Source organism: Ranitomeya variabilis, chromosome 7 (assembly GCF_051348905.1).
Source record: "Ranitomeya variabilis isolate aRanVar5 chromosome 7, aRanVar5.hap1, whole genome shotgun sequence".
NCBI lineage: Eukaryota > Metazoa > Chordata > Amphibia > Anura > Dendrobatidae > Ranitomeya > Ranitomeya variabilis.
In genome coordinates, this window is record NC_135238.1 from 27,977,116 (window position 1) to 28,001,515 (window position 24,400).

The 24,400-nt window shown below is 50.3% G+C and overlaps 1 protein-coding gene across 1 annotated transcript in view; it reads left to right on the forward strand.

The window, feature by feature from the left end:
* The first annotated feature begins 6,262 nt into the window (after positions 1–6,262).
* USP31 (ubiquitin specific peptidase 31) overlaps positions 6,263–24,400 on the forward strand; it is a 47,913-nt gene continuing 29,775 nt past the window's right edge. The window contains exons 1-2 of the mRNA XM_077274729.1: positions 6,263–6,924; positions 23,844–23,969. Of these exons, the coding sequence (XP_077130844.1) occupies positions 6,391–6,924; positions 23,844–23,969 (660 nt within the window). The 5' untranslated portion in view covers positions 6,263–6,390. The remainder of the gene's footprint in view (positions 6,925–23,843; positions 23,970–24,400) is intronic.

Consider the following 24,400-nt stretch of genomic DNA (forward strand, 5'->3'; position numbering starts at 1 on the left):
GCGTGCCCCGAGGTCTCCCCTATTATTGGGTCCCCATCAGCCCTGGCCATCCATGAGTTCCTTAAAGGGATCATCCAGAATTATAAAAAGTAGAACTATTACCGTCACTAACAAAATAACTATATACATACATATTCGGGGGATACTTAACATGTGCATGTTTTTCCCAATTATCACCTTGGAGCCACATCAATTTTTTTTTTTTTTCCCCCATTAACTTTTTCTTCTTTTCTACCAAATACAATAACTTTTTTTCACCATAGACTCAGCTGTATGGGGCTTATTTTTTGACTCAATAAATTGTGTTTTTTAAAGAGCAACATTCATTTAACCATATAATCTACTAAAAAAGGTGAAAAAGAATTCCAGGTGCATTGAAAAGCAAAAAACAGCAATTCTGCCATTATTTTATTTTTGCAATCTTCACATTGCGGTAAAAATGATCTGGTAAATTTTTGTGCCATGAGACGGTATAACTATGCTGATATCAAACATATATGTTTTTTGTTGTTATTTTACTGCTTAAAAAAAAAAATCATTTTTTTTTTTATTGTATGACATGACCATAAATACAGCAATATTCTGCCATATTGATGTTTTTGTCTTTCTCAACGTTCACCTTATCTGATAAATATTTTTATATATTTTTTTTGTAATTCATACAAATATGTACCAAAACATGTTACTCTTTCATTTTTTTTTTTAGATTTTGCTATTTTTGCGAAAAGGGTTGATTTAAACTTTAATATTTGTTGTTTTTTAATAGATTTTTTAAAATATTTTTAATGCTATTACATGTTTTTTTTAGGAGTATTGAACCTGCAGTTTCCTGATCACCTGTACAATACATTGCAGTTCTCTCACATTTCTTAACACATGAATTAAATCATTTTCTATTTTAGGAGATTGGACTTTTACAAACACGAGAATATTACATGTAGTTCTGTAACTTGCTGTCCCCTTTTATTCAGTGGTTCCTCTTCATCTGCATTCTGTCAGCATTATAGGTGCTAGAACTTCCATTTCTTCACTTTCCAGCACGCATTTCCTCTCGTCCAAATCCTGTCTATAGTCAAATACCAGCTCTCTCTCCCAGTCACTCTCAACATCTCTGATGCTAGAATTAGATTGCACTTGCCGACACGCAGTAGACAGAAGAGGAGACACGTGACTTTACCACTCGCCTCTGTTAGATTGCAATACAAGTCACATTCAATCATTTAGGCACCCAATGTTCAGGACAGCACTGCTAAATATCTTCTGCTCTAGAAGTGGTACTACAAGTGACAGCATGTCACATGGGGGCAGGTAGAGAGGGACAGACCCCGTACTACACATGGAGGACAGGTAGAGGGCGACAGACCCCGCACTACACATGGAGGACAGGTAGAGAGTGACAGACCCCGCACTAAACATGGAGGACAGGTAGAGAGTGACAGACCCCGCACTACACATGGAGGACAGGTAGAGAGCGACAGACCCCGCACTACACATGGAGGACAGGTAGAGACAGACCCCACACTACACATGGAGGACAGGTAGAGAGCGACAGACCCCGCACTACACATGGAGGACAGGTAGAGAGCGACAGACCCCGCACTACACATGGAGGACAGGTAGAGAGCGACAGACCCCGCACTACACATGGAGGACAGGTAGAGAGTGACAGACAACACACTACACATGGAGGACAGGTAGAGATTGACAGACCCCACACTACACATGGAGGACAGGTACAGAGGGACAGACCCAGCACTACACATAGAGGACAGGTAGAGAGTGACAGACCCCGCACTACACATGGAGGACAGGTAGAGAGCAACAGACCCCACACTACACATGGAGGACAGGTAGAGGGCGACAGACCCCGCACTACACATTGAGGACAGGTAGAGAGTGACAGACCCCACACTACACAAGGAGGACAGGTAGAGAGAGACAGACTCCGCACTACACATGGAGGACAGGTAGAGAGCGACAGACCCCGCACTACACATGGAGGACAGGTAGAGAGTGACAGACCCCGCACTACACATGGAGGACAGGTAGAGAGTGACAGACCCCGTACTACACATGGAGGACAGGTAGAGAGTGACAGACCCCGTACTACACATGGAGCACAGGTAGAGGGCGACAGACCCCACACTGCACATGGAGGACAGGTAGAGAGAGACAGACCCCACACTACACATGGAGGACAGGTAGAGAGAGACAGACCCTGCTCTACACATGGAGGACAGGTAGAGAGTGACAGACTCTGCACTACACATAGAGGACAGGTAGAGACAGACCCCACACTACACATGGAGGACAGGTAGAGAGAGACAGACTCCGCACTATACATGGAGGACAGGTAGAGAGCGACAGACCCCGCACTACACATGGAGGACAGGCAGAGAGCGACACAGACCCCGCACTACATATGGAGGACTGGTAGAGAGTGACAGACCCCACACTACACATGGAGGACAGGTAGAGACAGACCCCACACTACACATAGAGGACAGGTAGAGAGCAACACAGACCCCGCACTACATATGGAGGACTGGTAGAGAGTGACAGACCCCACACTACACATGGAGGACAGTATATAAAAGGAGAAACAGGAGCCTAGAGTACAAATGTACAAAAATACTTTATTATAGAATACAATATAGGACATGAGACTAAGCAAAAAAGTGAGGATATCACGACAATAAAATTGGGGCGTTTCCACCGCTGGGACCCTCTCTTGTCCTCCTCCCCTCATCGTGGTAAGCATAGTGCTTCTTTACATTGTTTCTGGTTAGCTTATCTATACATATAAATATACTGGGCACTGGCCCTGAGACTGTGTGCGCTATGTTCAGCCACCCAGCAACTTTTTTACAATTTGCATTTTGTGCTTTCCATCCTCCCAGTACCATGTGACGTATTGGCACCCAGTATTTGTCAACTTCTATTTATATTCATCATTATTGGTTACATCTAGGGCTGGGGGGTGGACAGGTAGAGTTGTCCTTTTTTTGTTGTTCCCCTCCAATTTTATTGTCGTGATATCCTCACTTTTTTGCTTAGTCTCATGTCCTATATTGTATTCTATAATAAAGTATTTTTGTACATTTGTACTCTAGGCTCCTGTTTCTCCTTTTATATAGTGTTGTTGGAGCAATGATTTAAGTGCCCGGGTTATTATTACTTATCACACTTGTGTTGCTTTTTCCCGGGTTTGACTTATTATGTTTTCGGCCTCTTTAATATCACATGGAGGACAGGTAGAGACAGACCCCACACTACACATAGAGGACAGGTAGAGAGAGACAGACCCCGCACTACACATGGAGGACAGGTAGAGAGCGACAGACCCTGCACTACACATGGAGGACAGGTAGAGACAGACCCCATACTACACATGGAGGACAGGTAGAGAGTGACAGACCCCGCACTACACATGGAGGACAGGTAGAGAGTGACAGACCCCGCACTACACATGGAGGACAGGTAGAGAGCGACAGACCCCGCACTACACATGGAGGACAGGTAGAGAGCGACAGACCCCACACTACACATGGAGGACAGGTAGAGAGCGACAGACAACACACTACACATGGAGGACAGGTAGAGAGCGACAGACCCCTCTACACATGGAGGACAGGTAGAAAGCGACAGACCCCACACTACACATGGAGGACCGGTAGAGACAGACCCCACACTACACATGGAGGACAGGTAGAGACAGACCCCGCACTACACATGGAGGACAGGTAGAGAGCGACAGACCCTGCACTACACATGGAGGACAGGTAGAGACAGACCCCACACTACACATGGAGGACAGGTAGAGAGTGACAGACCCCACACTACACATGGAGGACAGGTAGAGAGTGACAGACCCCACACTACACATGGAGGACAGGTAGAGAGTGACAGACCCCGCACTACACATGGAGGACAGGTAGAGAGCGACAGACCCCACACTACACATGGAGGACAGGTAGAGAGCGACAGACCCCACACTACACATGGAGGACAGGTAGAGAGCGACAGACCCCACACTACACATGGAGGAAAGGTAGAAAGGAGCATTTCAGAGGGTGAAAATGGGATGCCAATAATGCCGTCATGACAGCCGGACGCCTACTAATGGCTACCTGACTGCTGTGTTTTTACACCTAGGAGATCTGCTCTATAAGCAATCACAGGTTTAACTCTACTTAACACCTATAAAAATGTAAAAAACAATGACAAATATTTAAAAAACATTTGACAGGAATGTTGTTAAATTCTAAGTAAAAAAATAACACTTGTGGCAGCATGAATCACTGTCCAAGTAAGACTAAAAAAAGAAGCAGGGCCGCCCCATGTGTGAAATCGGTGGGGTAAGACTGAGGAAATGGGACTGGAAGGACCCGCTCAGCTGTAAGATTGTGCAAAGGCAAGTACAACCCTGCACAAGGCTTGAAAACTGGCATGAACGTGGCCGCTGCTCCACCCGCGGAACCTGACCAGGTGAGACACAAGCCTTGATAGAAGAGAAGCTGGAGATGTGGTGATTTTTCGGCGCTGCCAAGTTCAGAAGAAACAAGGTGACCAGATGAATGGGAAAAGGGGGTCTTTATTGACAATGCGTTTCAGAGTTGTTCTATTTTGTCAGGTGCAAAAAAAAAGGAAACGCACAGTTGTATTACATAGAAAAAGCAAGAGACAGAAGAGGGATTTGGAATATGTGGTATGAATGAGAAAAATAAGGGTCTATACTGACAACGCGTTTCGGAGTTGTTCTAATAGGGAGACGCACGATCATATGATATGGTGAACAGGAATAACAAAATGATTGGATGTCCACCAGCAAATAGCGGACATGGATAATTGGATGGAGCATTAGGCCACGTTCACACGGTCAGTATTTTCCATCAGTATTTGTAAGCCAAAATCAAGAGTGGAACAATCAGAGGAAAAGTATAATAGAAACATATGCTCCACTTCTGTATTCTCACCCACTTCTGGTTTTGGCTTACAAATACTGATGTAAAATACTGACCAAATACTGAACGTGTGCCCGTGGCTTAAGTACAGTAATCAGAAATAGTAAAACTTTTTTGCAACTAAAACATATGAGATAAACATACAGAAAAAGTAGTAATATGATATATAAATATATATATATATATATATATATATATATATATATATATATATATATATATATATATATATATTTATTTTTTTTTAAGGAAACTATATGTATCATAAAATAAAATTTAACAAGTGTTCTCAATGGTTTCATTTAACCCTTCAGGGGTCAGTGCGCAAAGTTTAATCATTAATAGGATGCATGGTTAATTAGTTTTTGGTGACTGTTGCTGGTATTTGTTCCAATGTTATCAGACAAGAGAAGACCCCCAGGATCCGTTGAATGTTCTGTAAAAAAAGGTTTAGACAAACCATTTTACAATATATATATATATATATATATATATATATATATATATATATATATATATATATATATATATATATATATCCTGTATAATGTAATATATACTATTTCTAATATCCCGCCTGTGATCGTTCATCCCTCTCCTTCCAGTTTGGAAAGCCGTTGGTTGGATAATGGAGTTGTGGAAGGATTGGGAATATATTAGTAAATAGTTTACATTCTACCATTTAGTAGATTATTTTCTATAATGATATTATCCCATGTTTTATTATTTCTGAATACTAATGCCCCATCCAGTGATTGCGGGGGGATATCTGACGATCGTCGTTCCTGTTCACCATGTTATGTGTCCGTGCGTCTCCCTATTAGAAGAAGACCCTTGAATCGCGTCGTCAATAAAGACCCTTTTTCTCATTCATCCAATCTTCGTTTCTTTTTTTCCGGACATGGTGGACCGTGAAAAACTCCACATATTCCAGTTATTTCTTACGTCAAACTAATAGAGAAATCATTTTTATCAGAATCTTATTAGGAAAAAATGTAGGAAAAAATGCATTTTTTTGGTCGCTTTGGAAAAAAAAATGGATGAAAAGGATCAGAAAGTCCCAAAGTGCTAAAAATAAACTACAACTCGGAGCTAAAAAAAAATAAGTTCTGAGAAAAAAAAAAGTGACAGCTCTTGGAAAGAGAAGAGAAGGGCCCAATGCCCCCGCTCTGACCCCCGCGACCACCACAGCTCAGCCCCTACAGCTGCACATGCTCCATGCGTTCCACTGAGGAGGAAGAAAACACACAGGTCATGTGACCGGTCTGTGTCCACGTGACACCTACGTCACCAGCCGTTCCAGGAGCGTCTGAGATCTGGTCCCGTCCACGCTGGGGGGACAGTTTAGCAGGGTGCCCCCCGACCGGAAGTGAGCGCTGCGCCTCCCTGTGACTGGCAGCCCCGGGGCCCGGAGGGGAATGCTCTCATGTCGCAGGTGGCGGGTGCTGCCCCGGCGGCGGCCGGTGGCGGGAAGGAGAAGAAGGTCTCCTTGGGGAAGAAGCTGTTCTGGCGGCGCGGCGGGTTAGTGAGCCGCTTCCTGCGGACGCTCAGCGCCTTGTCCCACCTCAGTAATGAGCAGGAGGATGCCGCCACCAACACCACAGCCGCCGCCAGGGACAAGAGCGGCTCCCCCGCCCGCCCCCAGCCGCAGGCCCCGGAGTCCCCGCACCTGCAGCCGCCGCCGCTCCCCTGCCCGAGCCCCAGCCACCTGCCCGGCCTGTCCGGCCTCAAGAACCACGGGAACACCTGCTTCATGAACGCCGTGCTGCAGTGCCTCAGCAACACCGACCTGTTCGCCGAGTTCCTGGGGCTGGAGCAGTACAAGGAGAGCGAGGCCTCGGGGAGCCCCCTACCCAGCCCGGGGACCCCGGACCGGGGGGAGGTGACCGAGCAGCTGGCCAAACTGCTGCGCTCCCTGTGGACCATGGAGTACACCCCGCAGCACAGCCGGGAGTTCAAGGTGAGAGGGGCTACAGGGACTGTGGGGACTACTGCTCCCAGCGAGACCACCCCTGCTACTGCGAGCCCCAACGTCATCACTACAGCCCCGACGTCACCGACCTGCCACTGCGATCCCCGACGTCACCGACCTGCCACTGCGATCCCCGACATCATCACTACAGCCCCGACGTCACCGACCTGCCACCGCGAGCCCCAACATCATCACTACAGCCCCAATGTCACCAACCTGCCACTGCGAGCCCCAACATCATCACTACAGCCCCAACGTCACCGACCTGCCACCGCGAGCCCCAACATCATCACTACAGCCCCAATGTCACCAACCTGCCACTGCGATCCCCAATGTCACCGACCTGCCACTGCGATCCCCGACGTCACCGACCTGCCATTGCGATCCCCGACATCACCAACCTGCCACTGCAAGCCCCAACATCAACACTACAGCCCCAACGTCACCTACCTGCCACCGCGAGCCCCAACATCAACACTACAGCCCCAATGTCACCGACCTGCCACTGCGAGCCCCAACATCAACACTACAGCCCCAACATCACCTTCCTGCCACTGCGAGCCCCAACATCAACACTACAGCCCCAACGTCACCTACCTGCCACTGCGAGCCCCAACATCAACACTACAGCCCCAATGTCACCGACCTGCCACTGCGAGCCCCAACATCAACACTACAGCCCCAACATCACCTTCCTGCCACTGCGAGCCCCAACATCAACACTACAGCCCCAACGTCACCTACCTGCCACTGCGAGCCCCAACATCAACACTACAGCCCCAATGTCACCGACCTGCCACTGCGAGCCCCAACATCAACACTACAGCCCCAACGTCACCGACCTACCACTGCGATCTCCGACATCATCACTACAGCCCCAATGTCACCGACCTGCCACTGCGAGCCCCAACATCATCACTACAGCCCCGACGTCACCGACCTGCCACTGCGATCCCCGACATCATCACTACAGCCCCAATGTCACCAACCTGCCACTGCGATCCCCAATGTCACCGACCTGCCACTGCGATCCCCGACGTCACCGACCTGCCACTGCGATCCCCGATGTCACCGACCTGCCACTGCGAGCCCCAACATCATCACTACACCGACCTGCCACTGCGATCCCCGACATCATCACTACAGCCCCAATGTCACCAACCTGCCACTGCGATCCCCAATGTCACCGACCTGCCACTGCGATCCCCGACGTCACCGACCTGCCACTGCGATCCCCGATGTTACCGACCTGCCATTGCGATCCCCGACATCATCACTACAGCCCTGACGTCACCGACCTGCCACTGCGAGCCCCAACATCAACACTGCAGCCCCAATGTCACCAACCTGCCACTGCGATCCCCAACGTCACCGACCTGCCATTGCGATCCCCGACATCACCTACCTGCCACTGCGAGCCCCAACATCAACACTACAGCCCCAACGTCACCGACCTACCACTGCGATCTCCGACATCATCACTACAGCCCCAACGTCACCGACCTGCCACTGCGAGCCCCAACATCAACACTACAGCCCCAACGTCACCGACCTACCACAGCGATCTCCGACATCATCACTACAGCCCCAACGTCACCGACCTGCCACTGCGAGCCCCAACATCAACACTACAGCCCCAACGTCACCGACCTGCCACTGCGAGCCCCAACATCAACACTACAGCCCCAACATCACCGACCTACCACTGCGATCTCCGACATCATCACTACAGCCCCAACGTCACCGACCTGCCACTGCGAGCCCCAACATCAACACTACAGCCCCAATGTCACCGACCTGCACTGCGATCCCTGACGTCACCGACCTGCCACTGCGATCCCCGACGTCACCGACCTGCCACTGCGATCCCCGACGTCACCGACCTGCCACTGCGATCCCCGACGTCACCGACCTGCCACTGCGATCCCCGACGTCACCGACCTGCCACTGCGATCCCCGACGTCACCGACCTGCCACTGCGATCCCCGACGTCACCGACCTGCCACTGCGATCCCCGACGTCACCGTCCTGACACTGCGATCCCCAACATCAACATTACGGCCCCAACGTCACCGACCTGCCACTGCGAGCCCCAACATCAACACTACAGCCCTGATGTCACCGACCTGCCACTGCGATCCCCGACGTCACCGACCTGCCACTGTGATCCCCAGCATCATCACTACAGCCTCGACGTCACCGACCTGCCACTGCGATCCCCGACGTCACAAACCTGTCACTGCGATCCCCAACATCACTACAGCCCCTTTAACGACCTGCCACTGCGAGCCCCAACATCATTACTACAGCCCCAACGTCACCGACCTGCCACTGTGATCCCCGACGTCACCGACCTGCCACTGCGATCCCCAACATCATCACTACGCCCCAACGTCACTGACCTGCCACTGCGATCCCCGATATCACCGACCTGTCATTGCGATTCCAACATCATCACTACAGCCCCGACGTCACCGACCTGCCACTGCGATCCCCGACGTCACCGACCTGCCACTGCGATCCCCGATATCACCGACCTGTCATTGCGATCCCAACATCATCACTACAGCCCCAACATCACCGACCTGCCACTGCGATCCCCAACATCATCACTACAGCCCCAACATCACCGACCTGCCACTGCGATCCCCAACATCATCACTACAACCCCAACATCACTGACCTGCCACTGCAATCCCCAATATCAACACTACAGCCTCGACGTCACCGACCTGCCACTGCGATCCCCGACCTGCCACTGCGATCCCCAGCATCATCACTACAGCCCCGACGTCACCGACCTGCCACTGCGATCCCCGACGTCACCGACCTGCCACTGCGATCCCCAACATCAACACTACAGCCCCGACATCACCAATCCGGCCACTGCGATCCCCGACCTGCCACTGCGATCCCCAACATCATAACTATAGCCCCGACGTCACCGACCTGCCACTGCGGTCCTTGACGTCACCGACCTGCCACTGCGGTCCTTGACGTCACCGACCTGCCGCTGCGGTCCTTGACGTCACCGACCTGCCGCTGCGGTCCTTGACGTCACCGACCTGCCGCTGCGGTCCTTGACGTCACCGACCTGCCGCTGCGGTCCTTGACGTCACCGACCTGCCGCTGCGGTCCTTGACGTCACCGACCTGCCGCTGCGGTCCTTGACGTCACCGACCTGCCGCTGCGGTCCTTGACGTCACCGACCTGCCGCTGCGGTCCTTGACGTCACCGACCTGCCGCTGCGGTCCTTGACGTCACCGACCTGCCGCTGCGGTCCTTGACGTCACCGACCTGCCGCTGCGGTCCTTGACGTCACCGACCTGCCGCTGCGGTCCTTGACGTCACCGACCTGCCGCTGCGGTCCTTGACGTCACCGACCTGCCGCTGCGGTCCCCGACGTCACCGACCTGCCGCTGCGGTCCCCGACGTCACCGACCTGCCCCTGCGGTCCCCGACGTCACCGACCTGCCACTGCGGTCCCCGACCTGCCACTGCGGTCCCCGACGTCACCGACCTGCCACTGCGGTCCCCGACGTCACCGACCTGCCACTGCGGTCACCGACCTGCCACTGCGGTCCCCGACCTGCCACTGCGGTCCCCGACGTCACCGACCTGCCACTGCGGTCCCCGACGTCACCGAACTGCCACTGCGGTCCCCGACGTCACCGACCTGCCACTGCGGTCCCCGACGTCACCGACCTGCCACTGCGGTCCCCGACGTCACCGACCTGCCACTGCGGTCCCCGACGTCACCGACCTGCCACTGCGGTCCCCGACGTCACCGACCTGCCACTGCGGTCCCCGACGTCACCGACCTGCCACTGCGGTCCCCGACGTCACCGACCTGCCACTGCGGTCCCCGACGTCACCGACCTGCCACTGCGGTCCCCGACGTCACCGACCTGCCACTGCGGTCCCCGACGTCACCGACCTGCCACTGCGGTCCCCGACCTGCCACTGCGGTCACCGACCTGCCACTGCGGTCACCGACCTGCCACTGCGGTCCCCGACGTCACCGACCTGCCACTGCGGTCCCCGACGTCACCGACCTGCCACTGCGGTCCCCGACGTCACCGACCTGCCACTGCGGTCCCCGACGTCACCGACCTGCCACTGCGGTCCCCGACGTCACCGACCTGCCACTGCGGTCCCCGACGTCACCGACCTGCCACTGCGGTCCCCGACGTCACCGACCTGCCACTGCGGTCCCCGACGTCACCGACCTGCCACTGCGGTCCCCGACGTCACCGACCTGCCACTGCGGTCCCCGACGTCACCGACCTGCCACTGCGGTCCCCGACGTCACCGACCTGCCACTGCGGTCCCCGACGTCACCGACCTGCCACTGCGGTCCCCGACGTCACCGACCTGCCACTGCGATCCCCAACATCATCACTACAGCCCCAACATCACTGACCTGCCACTGCGATCCCCGTCCTGCCACTGCGATCCCCAACATCATCACTACAGCCCCGACGTCACCGACCTTCCACTGCGGTCACCGACCTGCCACTGCGATCCCCAACATCAACACTACAGCCCCGACATCACCAATCCAGCCACTGCGATTCCCAACATCATAACTATAGCCCCGACGTCACCGACCTGCCACTGCGATCCCCGACGTCACAGACCTGCCACTGCGATCCCCAACATCATCAATACAGCCTCGACGTCACCGACCTGCCACTGCGATCCCCAACATCAACACTACGGCCCCGACGTCACCGACCTGCCACTGCGATCCCCGACGTCACCGACCTGCCACTGCGAGCCCCAACATCATTACTACAGCCCCAACGTCACCGACCTGCCACTGCGATCCCCAACATCATCACTACGCCCCAACGTCACCGACCTGCCACTGCGATCCCCGATATCACCGACCTGTCATTGCGATCCCAACATCATCACTACAGCCCCGACGTCACCGACCTGCCACTGCGATCCCCGACGTCACCGACCTGCCACTGCGATCCCCGATATCACCGACCTGTCATTGCGATCCCAACATCATCACTACAGCCCCAACATCACCGACCTACCACTGCGATCCCCAACATCATCACTACAGCCCCAACATCACTGACCTGCCACTGCGATCCCCAACATCATCACTACAGCCCCGACGTCACCGACCTTCCACTGCGGTCACCGACCTGCCACTGCGATCCCCAACATCAACACTACAGCCCCGACATCACCAATCCAGCCACTGCGATTCCCAACATCATAACTATAGCCCCGACGTCACCGACCTGCCACTGCGGTCCTTGACGTCACCGACCTGCCACTGCGGTCCTTGACGTCACCGACCTGCCACTGCGGTCCTTGACGTCACCGACCTGCCACTGCGGTCCTTGACGTCACCGACCTGCCACTGCGGTCCTTGACGTCACCGACCTGCCACTGCGGTCCTTGACGTCACCGACCTGCCACTGCGGTCCTTGACGTCACCGACCTGCCACTGCGGTCCTTGACGTCACCGACCTGCCACTGCGGTCCTTGACGTCACCGACCTGCCACTGCGGTCCTTGACGTCACCGACCTGCCACTGCGGTCCTTGACGTCACCGACCTGCCACTGCGGTCCTTGACGTCACCGACCTGCCACTGCGGTCCTTGACGTCACCGACCTGCCACTGCGGTCCTTGACGTCACCGACCTGCCACTGCGGTCCTTGACGTCACCGACCTGCCACTGCGGTCCTTGACGTCACCGACCTGCCACTGCGGTCCCCGACGTCACCGACCTGCCACTGCGAACCCCGGCATCATCATTAGAGCCCCAACGTCTCCAGCCTGGACCACTGCGAGCCCCAACATCACCAACCTACGTTTCTTTAGTTGTATTGTCCCTTCTTGGAAGAACTATGAATCGTATTCCCCAACCCCTATGGTACTACAGTTTCCAGCACCTCCCATATCTCTCAATCTGTGCTTGGACTTCTGGTTCCTTGGAGGTGTCACATTGCTTATGGGGTGATCTGGTACTCTGAATCTGTCATCTTTAGTTATCCTGTTAAATCAAATTTGTTGCTCTGTTATCATCCACTTCAGATCAGCATTATAATACCACTAGTGAATCCATTTTTTTCTGTGGTTTTGAGGATGTTTGCGAATATAACTGGGTTCTCCCAACACTTGTCTGTAAGCCCCATTACTGCACATATCAATGGATGTAGTTTGGGACCTGGTAAAGGCTATGGATGCCTTATAAAAGGGAGAAATTATGTTTAGATAATGTAAGTAGTTTCTTTTACATCTGGCTACAGTCTCAATAACTTCATTCGTTTTCAGCCCTTCCTGATTTGCAGATTGTAACTTGCTCCATGTCAGTAATACATGCTGGATATGAGGTATGTGTGCCCTGGGTGCTGTTGCCTTCACTAGCTCTCATCTGTCAGCACAGCTTCATGTCTGCACTGATTTTCCCCAGCTCTACAGCCATTGAGAGATCTCCTCTCCATTGTGCCGACACAGTGATGGTGAGGTTTGTGTGGTTCCTCCTCCCTGAAGTCTTCAGCAAGTCCTCCCCTCTTTCTGTTCACTGACATTAACCCTGTGTGATCCATTCTTCCTATCTTTAGCCTTCTCTGGACAATTGACTGTTTCTCCCACTCTCCGATGTTCCATGTACAACCTCTCCTGCTCCCCTCTGGTATCTCTGAGGCTATTTGCACTCAAGAGGTTTTTTTTTAGGATTGTTTTGTGGGTGGATCTGCTCCCAAATCCTTTCCAAATTAATTTCCAAAACGGATTGGAGAACTCTTCCTATTACTGGTAATTTATTTGAGAAATCCGCTGTGCTGTTCTTCTGAGTTTTTGTTTGTTTTTGTTTTTTTTCTAGTGTGTTTTTTTTCATGAAAATATTTAGAAAACTACCTAGTGGAAGAAAAAAAAAAGTGCATATCATTTGTTTGAAGCGGATCCTGACGGAATCCACTCCAAACAAGGCACTGTCCAATCAAAAGGCTGCAGAAAAGAAAGCAAAAAAACTTCTCGAAATATGAATTTCTTGAAGTAGTTTTTGCTTGAAAACCTCATCCTTTCTGAATGCCTTAAAAAATTCTTATGTGAATATAGTCTGACGCTGAGAGAACCAAAAGGGGGAAAGTCGAAAGGGCAGACAGAAACCCGGAGCAGTGGTCTATCGGATCTATGTTGGAGCAGCAGGGCAGAATGCCAGGTGACCCTTAGGATACGTGCATACATATTCTGCCTGATAAAGGGCCACTAAAAGTGACCCTAATACACAGCAGTCTACAAAATACACTACTGTGCATGTGTTCAGTTTTTTGGTTACTTGTTTTAAGGGTTCGGAAACCACAGAGTGGTTAAGAGAAGTAACATTCATTCTTCGGGCTGTTTGAAAAGACTGAACAAATGCACAAGTTGTTTTGACGTTGCTGTGTAAATGTTAATTTATTTTTAACGTTTGAGTGCTGTACCACCGTATGCTCATGTCCTAAAAAGCGTATTTTGGAAGTAAATTTATAAGAAAAATTTCAGTGAAAATTTTGGCGTAATCTTCAGGGTAAGCCACACATGCAAGGCTAACAGGTACTGCCCTGATTGGCAGTAGGTGCTGTTCAGGGCAGTACCTCTTAGCCTTGCATGTGTGGCTCGCCCTGTGCTTCAGTACTGGGCACTGCAGCACTTGTGGAGATCGCTGTGCTGGGTACCGTTGCCCCCTTAGTTTGATTTTCAGTTATGGCCAAATTCTTTTGGGGAAATTTAGGAATCTCAAAGAATTCTGCAGATGCAGTATCAGCTAACTCTACTCCCAAAATGCATGCGCCTCATCCCCTGTATATGGCTGGCACTGTGCTGTGCCCATCCCGCTCAAGGTGACGTTCTGGGGATTTGTCCTGACCTGATGTCGACTCCTGTGAATTAATGAGGAATGTGCTCTGTGCGGAGGAAGAAGCAAAACCTGCGCCCAGCCTGCTGCCGCTTCCTGCATAAGCCATAATAGTTCAGTGTAGCGAGTCTGTGAGCCAACGAGACTCATGCTCCAGCTTGCTGACTGTCACCTCGGGCTACTTGTATAAGGGTGTGACCCAGCATGTGATTATTTATTACCGAGAAGTTCTTGTGTGATGGAGGCCGCTGGATAATCTGTGGGGCAGCAGGAATGTGGCCGCCTGATACAGATCACATACATATTCATAGATGGTGGTTTTGTGTATTGTTTGCATTGTATCCGCTGACGAGTGCAATGTCCGTCCAGGCTCTGTAAGGTCGGGTTATAGGATGGCACTGAATGTCACGTTCATTTTTGTAAGGAAAACGTTCCTGCGATGGATGCCGGTCACTGTTTCTCTGCAGCATGGATTTAACAAATGTTGTTCTGCCGTAACATTACAACCGCTGATGGGTGAAGTACCAAAATTATTATTTTGTAATAATAATTGCACATGTAAAAAGGTGGAGATATATTAAGCAGCAAGTGAACAGTCAAGGGTAAGAATTTGAGTAACTTTGACAAGGACCAAATTGTGATTACTGGGTCGTAGCTTCTATTTTTATTTATCATGCTTATATAGCGCCAGCATATTCCACAGAGCTTTATTGATTTTATCATAACAATCTAAACTCCCTATCTTTATGAGTTTGGAGTGGAAGAGGGATCCAAAGAACTTGGAGGAAATTCACGCAAACATGGGGGAAAACATTCAAACTCCGTGCGGATGCTGTCTTGGGTGGTATTTGAATTCGGGACCCCAGTGCTGCAAAGCAACAGTGTTAACCACTGAGCTATTCTTGTGTTCCATTCCCGGCATACGGCTCTTGGGCGCGGTTCCCGGCATCTGGCGGCTCTTGTGCACTGTTTCCAGGCATATGATGGCTCTTGGACGCCGCTCCCTGGCATCTGGTTGTCTGCCGCTCCCAGGCATCTGGCGGCTCTTGTGCTCTGTTACCGGCATCTGGTGGCTCTTAGGCATCTGGCGTTTCTTGGTCTCCGCTCCCAGGCATCTGGCGGTTTTGTCTCCACTCCCAGGCATCTGGCGACTCTTGGGCTCCGCTCCCAGGCATCTGGCGGCTCTTGGGCGCCGCTCCCCGGCATCTGGCGGCTCTTGGGCGCCGCTCCTCGGCATCTGGCAGCTCTTGGGCACCGTTCCCCATCATCTGGGGGCTCTTGGGCGCCGCTCCCCAGCATCTGGCAGCTCTTGGGCGCTTCTCCCTGGCATAGAATGCTTAGTGCCTGCCAGAAGTGGTCCAAGAAAGGGTAATTGGTGAATCGGTGACAGGATCATGGATGTCCACAGTTCATTTATGTGCATGGAGAGTGAAGGCTATCCCATTTGGTCTGATTCCACAAGAGCGACTATATCACAAATTTCTTATGGCTGTGACAGAAAGATGTCAGCATGCCTAGAACCACATTGTGCTGTGTAGTTACAGACAGATTGCCCATGCTGACTCATGTTCACCATTGAAGATGCATACAATGGGCACGTGAGTATCAGAGTTATATAACGAAGCAATGGAAAATGTGGCCTTGTCTGATCTCGTTGTCATCACTTTCTGGAGAAATACACAGCACCAGGATGCCAAGCCAGCGGAGGCCGAGTGATGGTGCAGTGTTCTGCTGGGTACCCTGTGTCCTGGTGTACATGTAGATATGGCCAGTGCTACCTGCCTCGTCATGGTACAGACCTAGCACATCCCTTCATCTAGGCTAATGGTAGCAGCTTTTTCAGCTGATTATTGGCCTTTTCACACTGCATAAACTGTTTAGGAACATGAAAGTGGGATTTCTTAAAAAAAAAACAACAAATTCCACATCTCCTGATCATCTGGGATGTGCTGGAAAAAACGAGTTCGATCCATGGAGACGTTATCCTGCAACTTACAAGCTTTATGATCTGCTGCAGATAGCACAGGACTCCTTCCCGGGTCTTGTGGAGTCCGGGCCTCAATGGGTCAGAGCTGTTTTGTTGGGATCAAGAGGATTACCGTAATTCATTATTAAACCAATTTTTCAGAAATCCGCATGATGCTAAGAGGATGCTGGGTGTTGTAGTTTAGTGACAGGTTGGAGACTACTACTCCAGTGAATTATTACACTGGGGAACCGTCTTGTTATGCATTTATTCCATTCCTGGAAAGTCATTAGATGATGAAGCAATGATTGTGACGTGTCGGCTGCCGGGTGAGACCTTGTTACTGGTTTGTCAGACTTTCCCTGCAGTGATACATTGTTTGCTCAGCACCTGTTCAATTTCTTTTCATTGTTCTGCTGTCATCTCATCGGTACAGACCCCATTAATAATCCCCTGGGTGAGGGTTGAATACAAGGTACTGCGGTGCCGGGTGGGGCAGTAGATGTTTGTATTATCATCCACACGATACACCTGAAAATGTAGGTGCGTGTCTGCCAGAATCCGGTTCTGCTTCCTCGTCCCATCAGATTAAGTTACCTACATGACATATCCTTTATAGCCACTGTCAGGCGTCCAGCACACACAGCCTATAATGACATCCTTTTAATGGCAACATAAAAAAGCTATTGGGAAGCCCATGATCATTTTTTTTCCTTAACTGTGGGAAGATGTAAAGTAGTGTACCACCCTATTCTTCACTGATTTATCTAGAATAATGACATACGGTATACTGGTGAGAGAAAGCAAAAGGTCATTTCTAGTGTATGTCTTAATTGGACTCGTTCAGAGCTTGTTTCGGGAGCCTTTCTCTGTAAGGGTATGTGCACACGTTGCGAATCCGCAGCAGTTTTCCATGAGTTTACAGTACAATGTAAACCTATGGAAACCAAAATCCGCAGTGCACATGCTGCGGAAAAAAACGCGCGGAAACGTAGCGTTGTTTATTCCGCAGCATGTCAATTATTTGTGCGGATTCTGCAGCGGTTTACACCTCCATAATAGGAGTCCGCAGGTGGGATCCGCACAAAATCCTCAAAAAAAATTTGCGGTTTACCTGCGGATTTACCAAAATCAGTCCGGAAAAATCCGCACGTGTGCACGTGGCCTTAAATGTGCCATGAGCGTGGCTTACGTATGGCACATATGCCGGGGAAGCTCCTCATGAAAGCGCTTTACATTTCCATAGGGCTCTTTTGTTAAATGGAGGCCAAAAGGGAGTCCTTTTAGTCTTCTAAAACAAAAAAGAGAGCTGTAATAATTCAGTAGGTTCCACGCAAAAATAGATAAAACAAACATAACTTGCAGGTATTTAGGTACATCTTTAGGGATCCGGATGGTCTATGGCCGACGGAGACTGTAAACCGCAGCCTCGTGGTGGAAGTCTGCTGCGTAGACGTTATTGTGAACACATGGTGGAAGAACTGGTGTTTCTTTGTTTTTCCTGCTCTGGGAAATATGAATAAGAACCATTATGGCTAAAGAAGATTTGGGTATGGACACCTCCACCTTTACAAAGACTGACCAAATGCATGTCTATGACTACGTTCACATTTGCGTTGTGCGCCGCAGCGTCGGCGACGCAACGCACAACGCAAATGTGAACGCATGCACAACGCAGCGTTTTTTGACACATGCGTCCACTTTTGCATGGTTTTGGGCGCAGAAAAAAACTGCAACTTGCTGCGTTCTCTGCGCCCCGACGCATGCACCACAGCGACGCATGCGTCACAAAACGCAAATGCAACGCATGTCCATGCGCCCCCATGTTAAATATAGGGGTGCATGACGCATGCGGCGACGCTGCGGCGCCGAACGCAAATGTGAACGTAGCCTTATGGATACGTTACACACGGGGAGGGGTTTCCTCGTCAGGACTGGCTTTATAAAGAGGTTAAAGGGAATCTGTCAGCAGGTTTTTGCTAGCTCATCAATGCATATAGACCCTGAATCCAACAATGTATCACTTAGATTACTGGCAGCCATTCTGACCGAGTTTTTAGATTTAGCAATGAAGCAAAGCCGAGAAAGCTTCCTCCGCCCGCACCAGGCTCTGTATATGCAATGCCCATAGATGGTGAGCTGCTTATTATAGGATGGGGAGGAGCTGGACTGTCAGGCACTAGTCCAGCAATGATAAGCTCCTGGTGCTAAAACAGTCATTGCAAGTAAACAACAGCACAGAGCTTGATAAGAGAGGCATCCCTGAAAATCTGTGTTTTAACCCCCACAGCGTGCTATCTTCAGATTACATAACAAAAACCTGCTGACAGATTCCTTTTAATGAGGTGTCGCTCTCACTAGTACGTGATTCAACAAAGGATATCCATTATTTTATGTACCAGAGGAATGTCTGGCTAGCAATCTCACAAGCAGCTCTCACTGAAATTTTGCTTGGTCTTCCAAACCTTATGTTGACCTCCACGTTTCCTGTTAACGGCCATTTCTTAGTTACAGGGCAACTTGAAAACGCTTTGCTATCTTCTTATAGCCTTCTCCTGCTTTGTGGGCCTCCACAATTTTCATTTTCAGAGTGCTTGGCAGCTGCTTAGAAGAACCCATGGCCGCTGTTTTTTGGCAGAAGGTCAGAGGAGTCTGGGTTTTTATAAGCCTGGGAAATGTGCATCACCTGGCCTTTCTTATCTATGATGATGAACAAGTCATAACCCTAACCTAATTAAGGTTTGAAACCTTGGTCAAAGTTATTTGAGCACACAAATCTCCAAGGGTACCTAAACTTTTGTATCAACCCGCTTTCCTTTTTTGTTTTGTAATTTTTAAAATGTACAAGAATTTTTTTTTTTTTGTTTCTAAAATACAGAAGAAATGTCATCTTTAAGTTTAGGCCTTTAGAGATCACTTCATCTTCAAATTGCTTAACTGTTCACAATAACAGTAATTTTGACCAGGGGTGCCCAAACTTTTACATGCCAGTGTATATCGCAAAGTAGATTTATAACTAAAGATGCTCCAATATTGTTATTTCCACAGCTATTTATTAAAATGGGGATGTCAGGAGGGCCTAGAGATGCTTTTTCCTGTTTCTCTACCACTGTACTATTACCATGTCTGTGGAATTGGACCACTTTTATCTTTGCCCCTCATCTGCACGCTTCATGTGACATCTTGAGAATATTCCTACAGTAGAGGTCGGGCTCTTGACTTTACCTGATTACATTTCGACACATTGTTCAGAAACTGATTGTCCGGTGATCACCTCTGATTGCTGTAATTAAAGCAGTGGCCTCAGAGGATAAAGATCAGCTTTCCATATGTTCTGCAGGAGCAAGCAGCGATGTCTACGGGAAGGTGAGCTCTCCCGCCTGCACCCACCACCACTTCTTACAACTTGAATGGCATATACATCTTTTGAAAGGAAAACAAAGCCTGTATTGTAATCTGCCGTATTTCTGCCAAGTTGTGCGAACATACCCGAGCATGGAGATCTTTGCACATAAAGCAGTGACACTCCTGTATGTAGAGGTCATTAAATGACTTTCTCGTGGCTGCTGCAGACGATCGCTGACCTCAGTCGTGGAGTCCATCGCTGTATTGGATTGGCTCTGGAGCTGTACGGGGATTTTCAGGTCACATTTTGTTTTTATTTTACAACCCTTTTTATTTCTGCAGCTTGTTTAATTTCTTAAAGGGAACCTGTCACCCCCAAAATGAAAGTTGAGCTAAGCCCACCGCCATCAGGGGCTTATTTACAGCATTCTGTAATGCTGTAGATAAGCCCCCGATGTATCCTGAAAGATGAGAAAAAGAGGTTAGATTATACTCACTCAGGGGCGGTCCCGCTGCGGTCCGGGTCCGATGGGTGTCACGGTCCGGTCCGGGGCCTCCCATCTTCTCCGGCGCAGGCGTACTTTGTCTGTCCTGTTGAGGGCAGAGCAAAGTACTGCAGTGCGCAGGCGCCGGGCCTCTCTGACCTTTCCTGGCGCCTGCGCACTGCAGTACTTTGCTCTGCCCTCAACAGGACAGACAAAGTACGCCTGCGCAGGAGCCGCAGCGTGAAGACAAAAAGAGGACGTGATAGTATGAAGATGGTAGGCCCCGGACCGCGATGCCGATCGGACCGACCGCCCAGGTGAGTATAATCTAACCTCTTTTTCTCATCTTTTAGGATACATCGGGGGCTTATCTACAGCATTACAGAATGCTGTAGATAAGCCCCTGATGCCGGTGAGCTTCGCTCACCAGCTCACCTTCCATTTTGGGGATGACAGGTTCCCTTTAAAGGGGTTATCCTGCTGGCCACGTAGACCTGTTGATATACTTTATAGACGGCCATCGATGCAAAGTCAGTTGAGCATTTCGCCTCCTGACACGGAAGAGACGATTTCTAGATAACCCAATAAAACTTTTGTACAACTACCTTAAAAAGCCATAGATTAGAAGGAGTTAAAGCATCAATAGTGTACAGCGCCTGCATCCAGCTGAAAAGCACTTGAGGGTTGGAAGGAGCTTGGTAAGGAGAGAGATGTCGCTTAGATATTCTTAGCCAATCAGCATCTTTGGGGACGTTGTCACTAATGCTGACTGGCTGAGAGCAGCGCACAGACAAGTCTTTACTTTTCATGACCGCCCCGCCCAAAGTCCTTTCCAGTTGAATGCAGTATTTAATATCAATAGTGCCCCAAGGAGTTGTCAGAGGGGCGGAGAAGTTTCCATAGGTTTAGCCAGCTGCTGATGGCTCAGGCAGCAGAGATATTTCTATTGATTCCTTCAAATATTTGTTTATGGAAATGCGTATATTGGAACAAAGCCGTAAACGTTAAGTTAGTGTGGTATGGGCTGAGCGTTTGTCAGCGGTGTTGTGTATGTCACTTCTGTAATGTCTGCGGTGGTGTCTTACACACGCACTCATCAAGGTCTTAGACTTTGTATTTCTAGTTAAAAGAAGTGCGCTTTTCTGTTCTGCTACATAATGCCACCTCTTGTATGTAATGCCTGTAATCACTGGGTCTTTTATCTGCAAAGGGAAATACAAAACTTAACCACAGAGATTGCCCCTGATGCGGGAATCTGTGATCGTGCAGCAGTTGAGCCGTTAAGTGCCGCCGGCAGAACAGGCCGTGGGATGTTTGCTGTTAAAAGCATTTGGCTGCAAAGAACATGGCTGTCGGACACCACACTGACAACCCACAATTACTATCTCAGAAGGGCCCTTCCTTTCTGATGCCAGTGTGAACTCTGCCGGGCAGAGCTTCGCTGCCATGGAAACGGTGATTAGACTCATTTAAGATTCTCCTGGGTCCTATATACTTCTATCTCCAGCTAATGATTCCCATTCCAACGCTCTTGGAGAGTGATGCAGACACTTTGTATGTTTGTCATTTATTTATGTTTATTTAATGTGGTTTTGCTACTTTGCTTGTGTGCCAGGCTGAGCTTTGTGTGCCCTAATCGTCAGGCTTGAAGCCTTCAGTATCCACAGTCCTCAAGTGTAAAGTGTTCTCCATGTGAGACCGAGGTGCGCTATTAGACTGGTATTAAATAGGAAAGAAGTGTAAAAGCTGAGTGCCCAGAATATTAATGTATAACAAAAGATGGTTTCCAGCTACAGTTACCTTAAGATAAAGCGGGGATCTCTGATGTCTGGCAATCCTCCTTGTTTGTTGCTCTCTTGCTTTTTTCCTTTTTTATTTCCGGCTTGCTTGCGCCCTCTCGCTCTTCCTGGCTTGCTTGCGCCCACTCGCTTTTCCTGGCTTGCTTGCGCCCTCTCGCTCTTCCTGGCTTGCTTGCGCCCTCTCGCTCTTCCTGGCTTACTTGCGCCCTCTCGCTCTTCCTGGCTTACTTGCGCCCTCTCGCTCTTCCTGGCTTACTTGCGCCCTCTCGCTCTTCCTGGCTTGCTTGCGCCCTCTCGCTCTTCCTGGCTTACTTGCGCCCTCTCGCTCTTCCTGGCTTGCTTGCGCCCTCTCGCTCTTCCTGGCTTACTTGCGCCCTCTCGCTCTTCCTGGCTTACTTGCGCCCTCTCACTCTTTCAGGCTTGTGCTCGCCCTCTCTCTTTCTGTCTTGCTCGCGCCCTCTCACTCTTTCTGGCTTGTGTTCACCCTCTCGCTCTTTCTGGCTTGCGTTCGCCCTCGCTCTTTCTGGCTTGCGTGCGCCCTCTCGTTCTTTTTGGTTTGCGTGCACCTTCGCTCTTTCTGGCATGCTCGCTCTTTCTGGCATGCTCGCTCTTTCTGGCATGCTCGCTCTTTCTGGCATGCTCGCTCTTTCTGGCATGCTCGCTCTTTCTGGCATGCTCGCTCTTCCTGGCATGCTCGCTCTTTCTGGCTTGCTCGCGCTTCCTGGCTTGCTCGCGCTTCCTGGCTTGCTCGCGCTTCCTGGCTTGCTCGCGCTTCCTGGCTTGCTCGCGCTTCCTGGCTTGCTCGCGCTTCCTGGCTTGCTCGCGCTTCCTGGCTTGCTCGCGCTTCCTGGCTTGCTCGCGCTTCCTGGCTTGCTCTTTCTGTCTTGCTCGTGCCCTCTCTTTCTGGCTTGCTCGCGCCCTCTCACTCTTTCTGGCTTGCGCGCGCCCTCTCGCTCTTTCTGGCTTGCGCGCGCCCTCTCGCTCTTTCTGGCTTGCGCGCGCCCTCTCGCTCTTTCTGGCTTGCGCGCGCCCTCTCGCTCTTTCTGGCTTGCTCGCTTTTTATGGCTTGCTCACGCCTTCTCTCTCTTTCTGGCTTGCTTGCTCTTTCTGGCTTGCTCGCTCTTTCTGGCTTGTGCTTGCCTTCCCTTTCTGGCTCGTGCACGTGCGCCCCCTCTCTTGTGCCCCCCTCACTACCGTTATCCCTCTTTTTCATTCTTTTGCCCTTTTCTTTGCACCAGATAGACTGTAGATCTCCAGTTTAACAAAATGGGTTTAATGAAATTTTGTGTGCTCTTCATTTCTTGCTCACGTTATTGCACTTGTGTGTCCATCTCTCTATTGGCCCGCAGACTTTAATTGTTAGTTCTCACCCTTCCCTTTCTATAACTACAACCTCCTATGCTTCATTCATTGACAATTTCCTTTTTTTCTTCTTTGCCCTCAGACGGTGGTCTCCAGGAATGCACTACAGTATCGGGGCACCTCCCAGCATGATGCCCAGGAGTTTCTGCTGTGGCTTCTGGATAGGGTGCACGAAGACCTCAATATCCTCGTCAAGCACAAGCCCCGGGTGTGTAATTACTTCCATCTTTAACAAATGTGCTGTATATAATAATTATATCTACAGAGCGTGTGTGACCATCACCAAAATTTCTGCTGCAAGATATGAAAATAGAAAATCGTCAGCTTTGAGGGTCTAGAACAACAGGAGATGTGTAATGGCCCATCCATGCACCCCTCATAGGATGAGCCAGTATTTCTATGTTAGGAAGTGGTTAATGGTTTTCATCCACCTGCTGCTGAGAAAATAAAAGCCATATAGTCTCTGCACACACGGCTCCAGTGTATGCATGGGATTGTACCATTTTAGAGATTGGGATGATGCCCGACTAGAATCATAAAAGTAGGTCTTAATGCTGGCAGGGGTCTGCTCTCCACTTCTAGCTGCACAGTGTTTAATAGCATTAAAGTTTTTACTGCAAGGACCTCCCCAGTCAACCA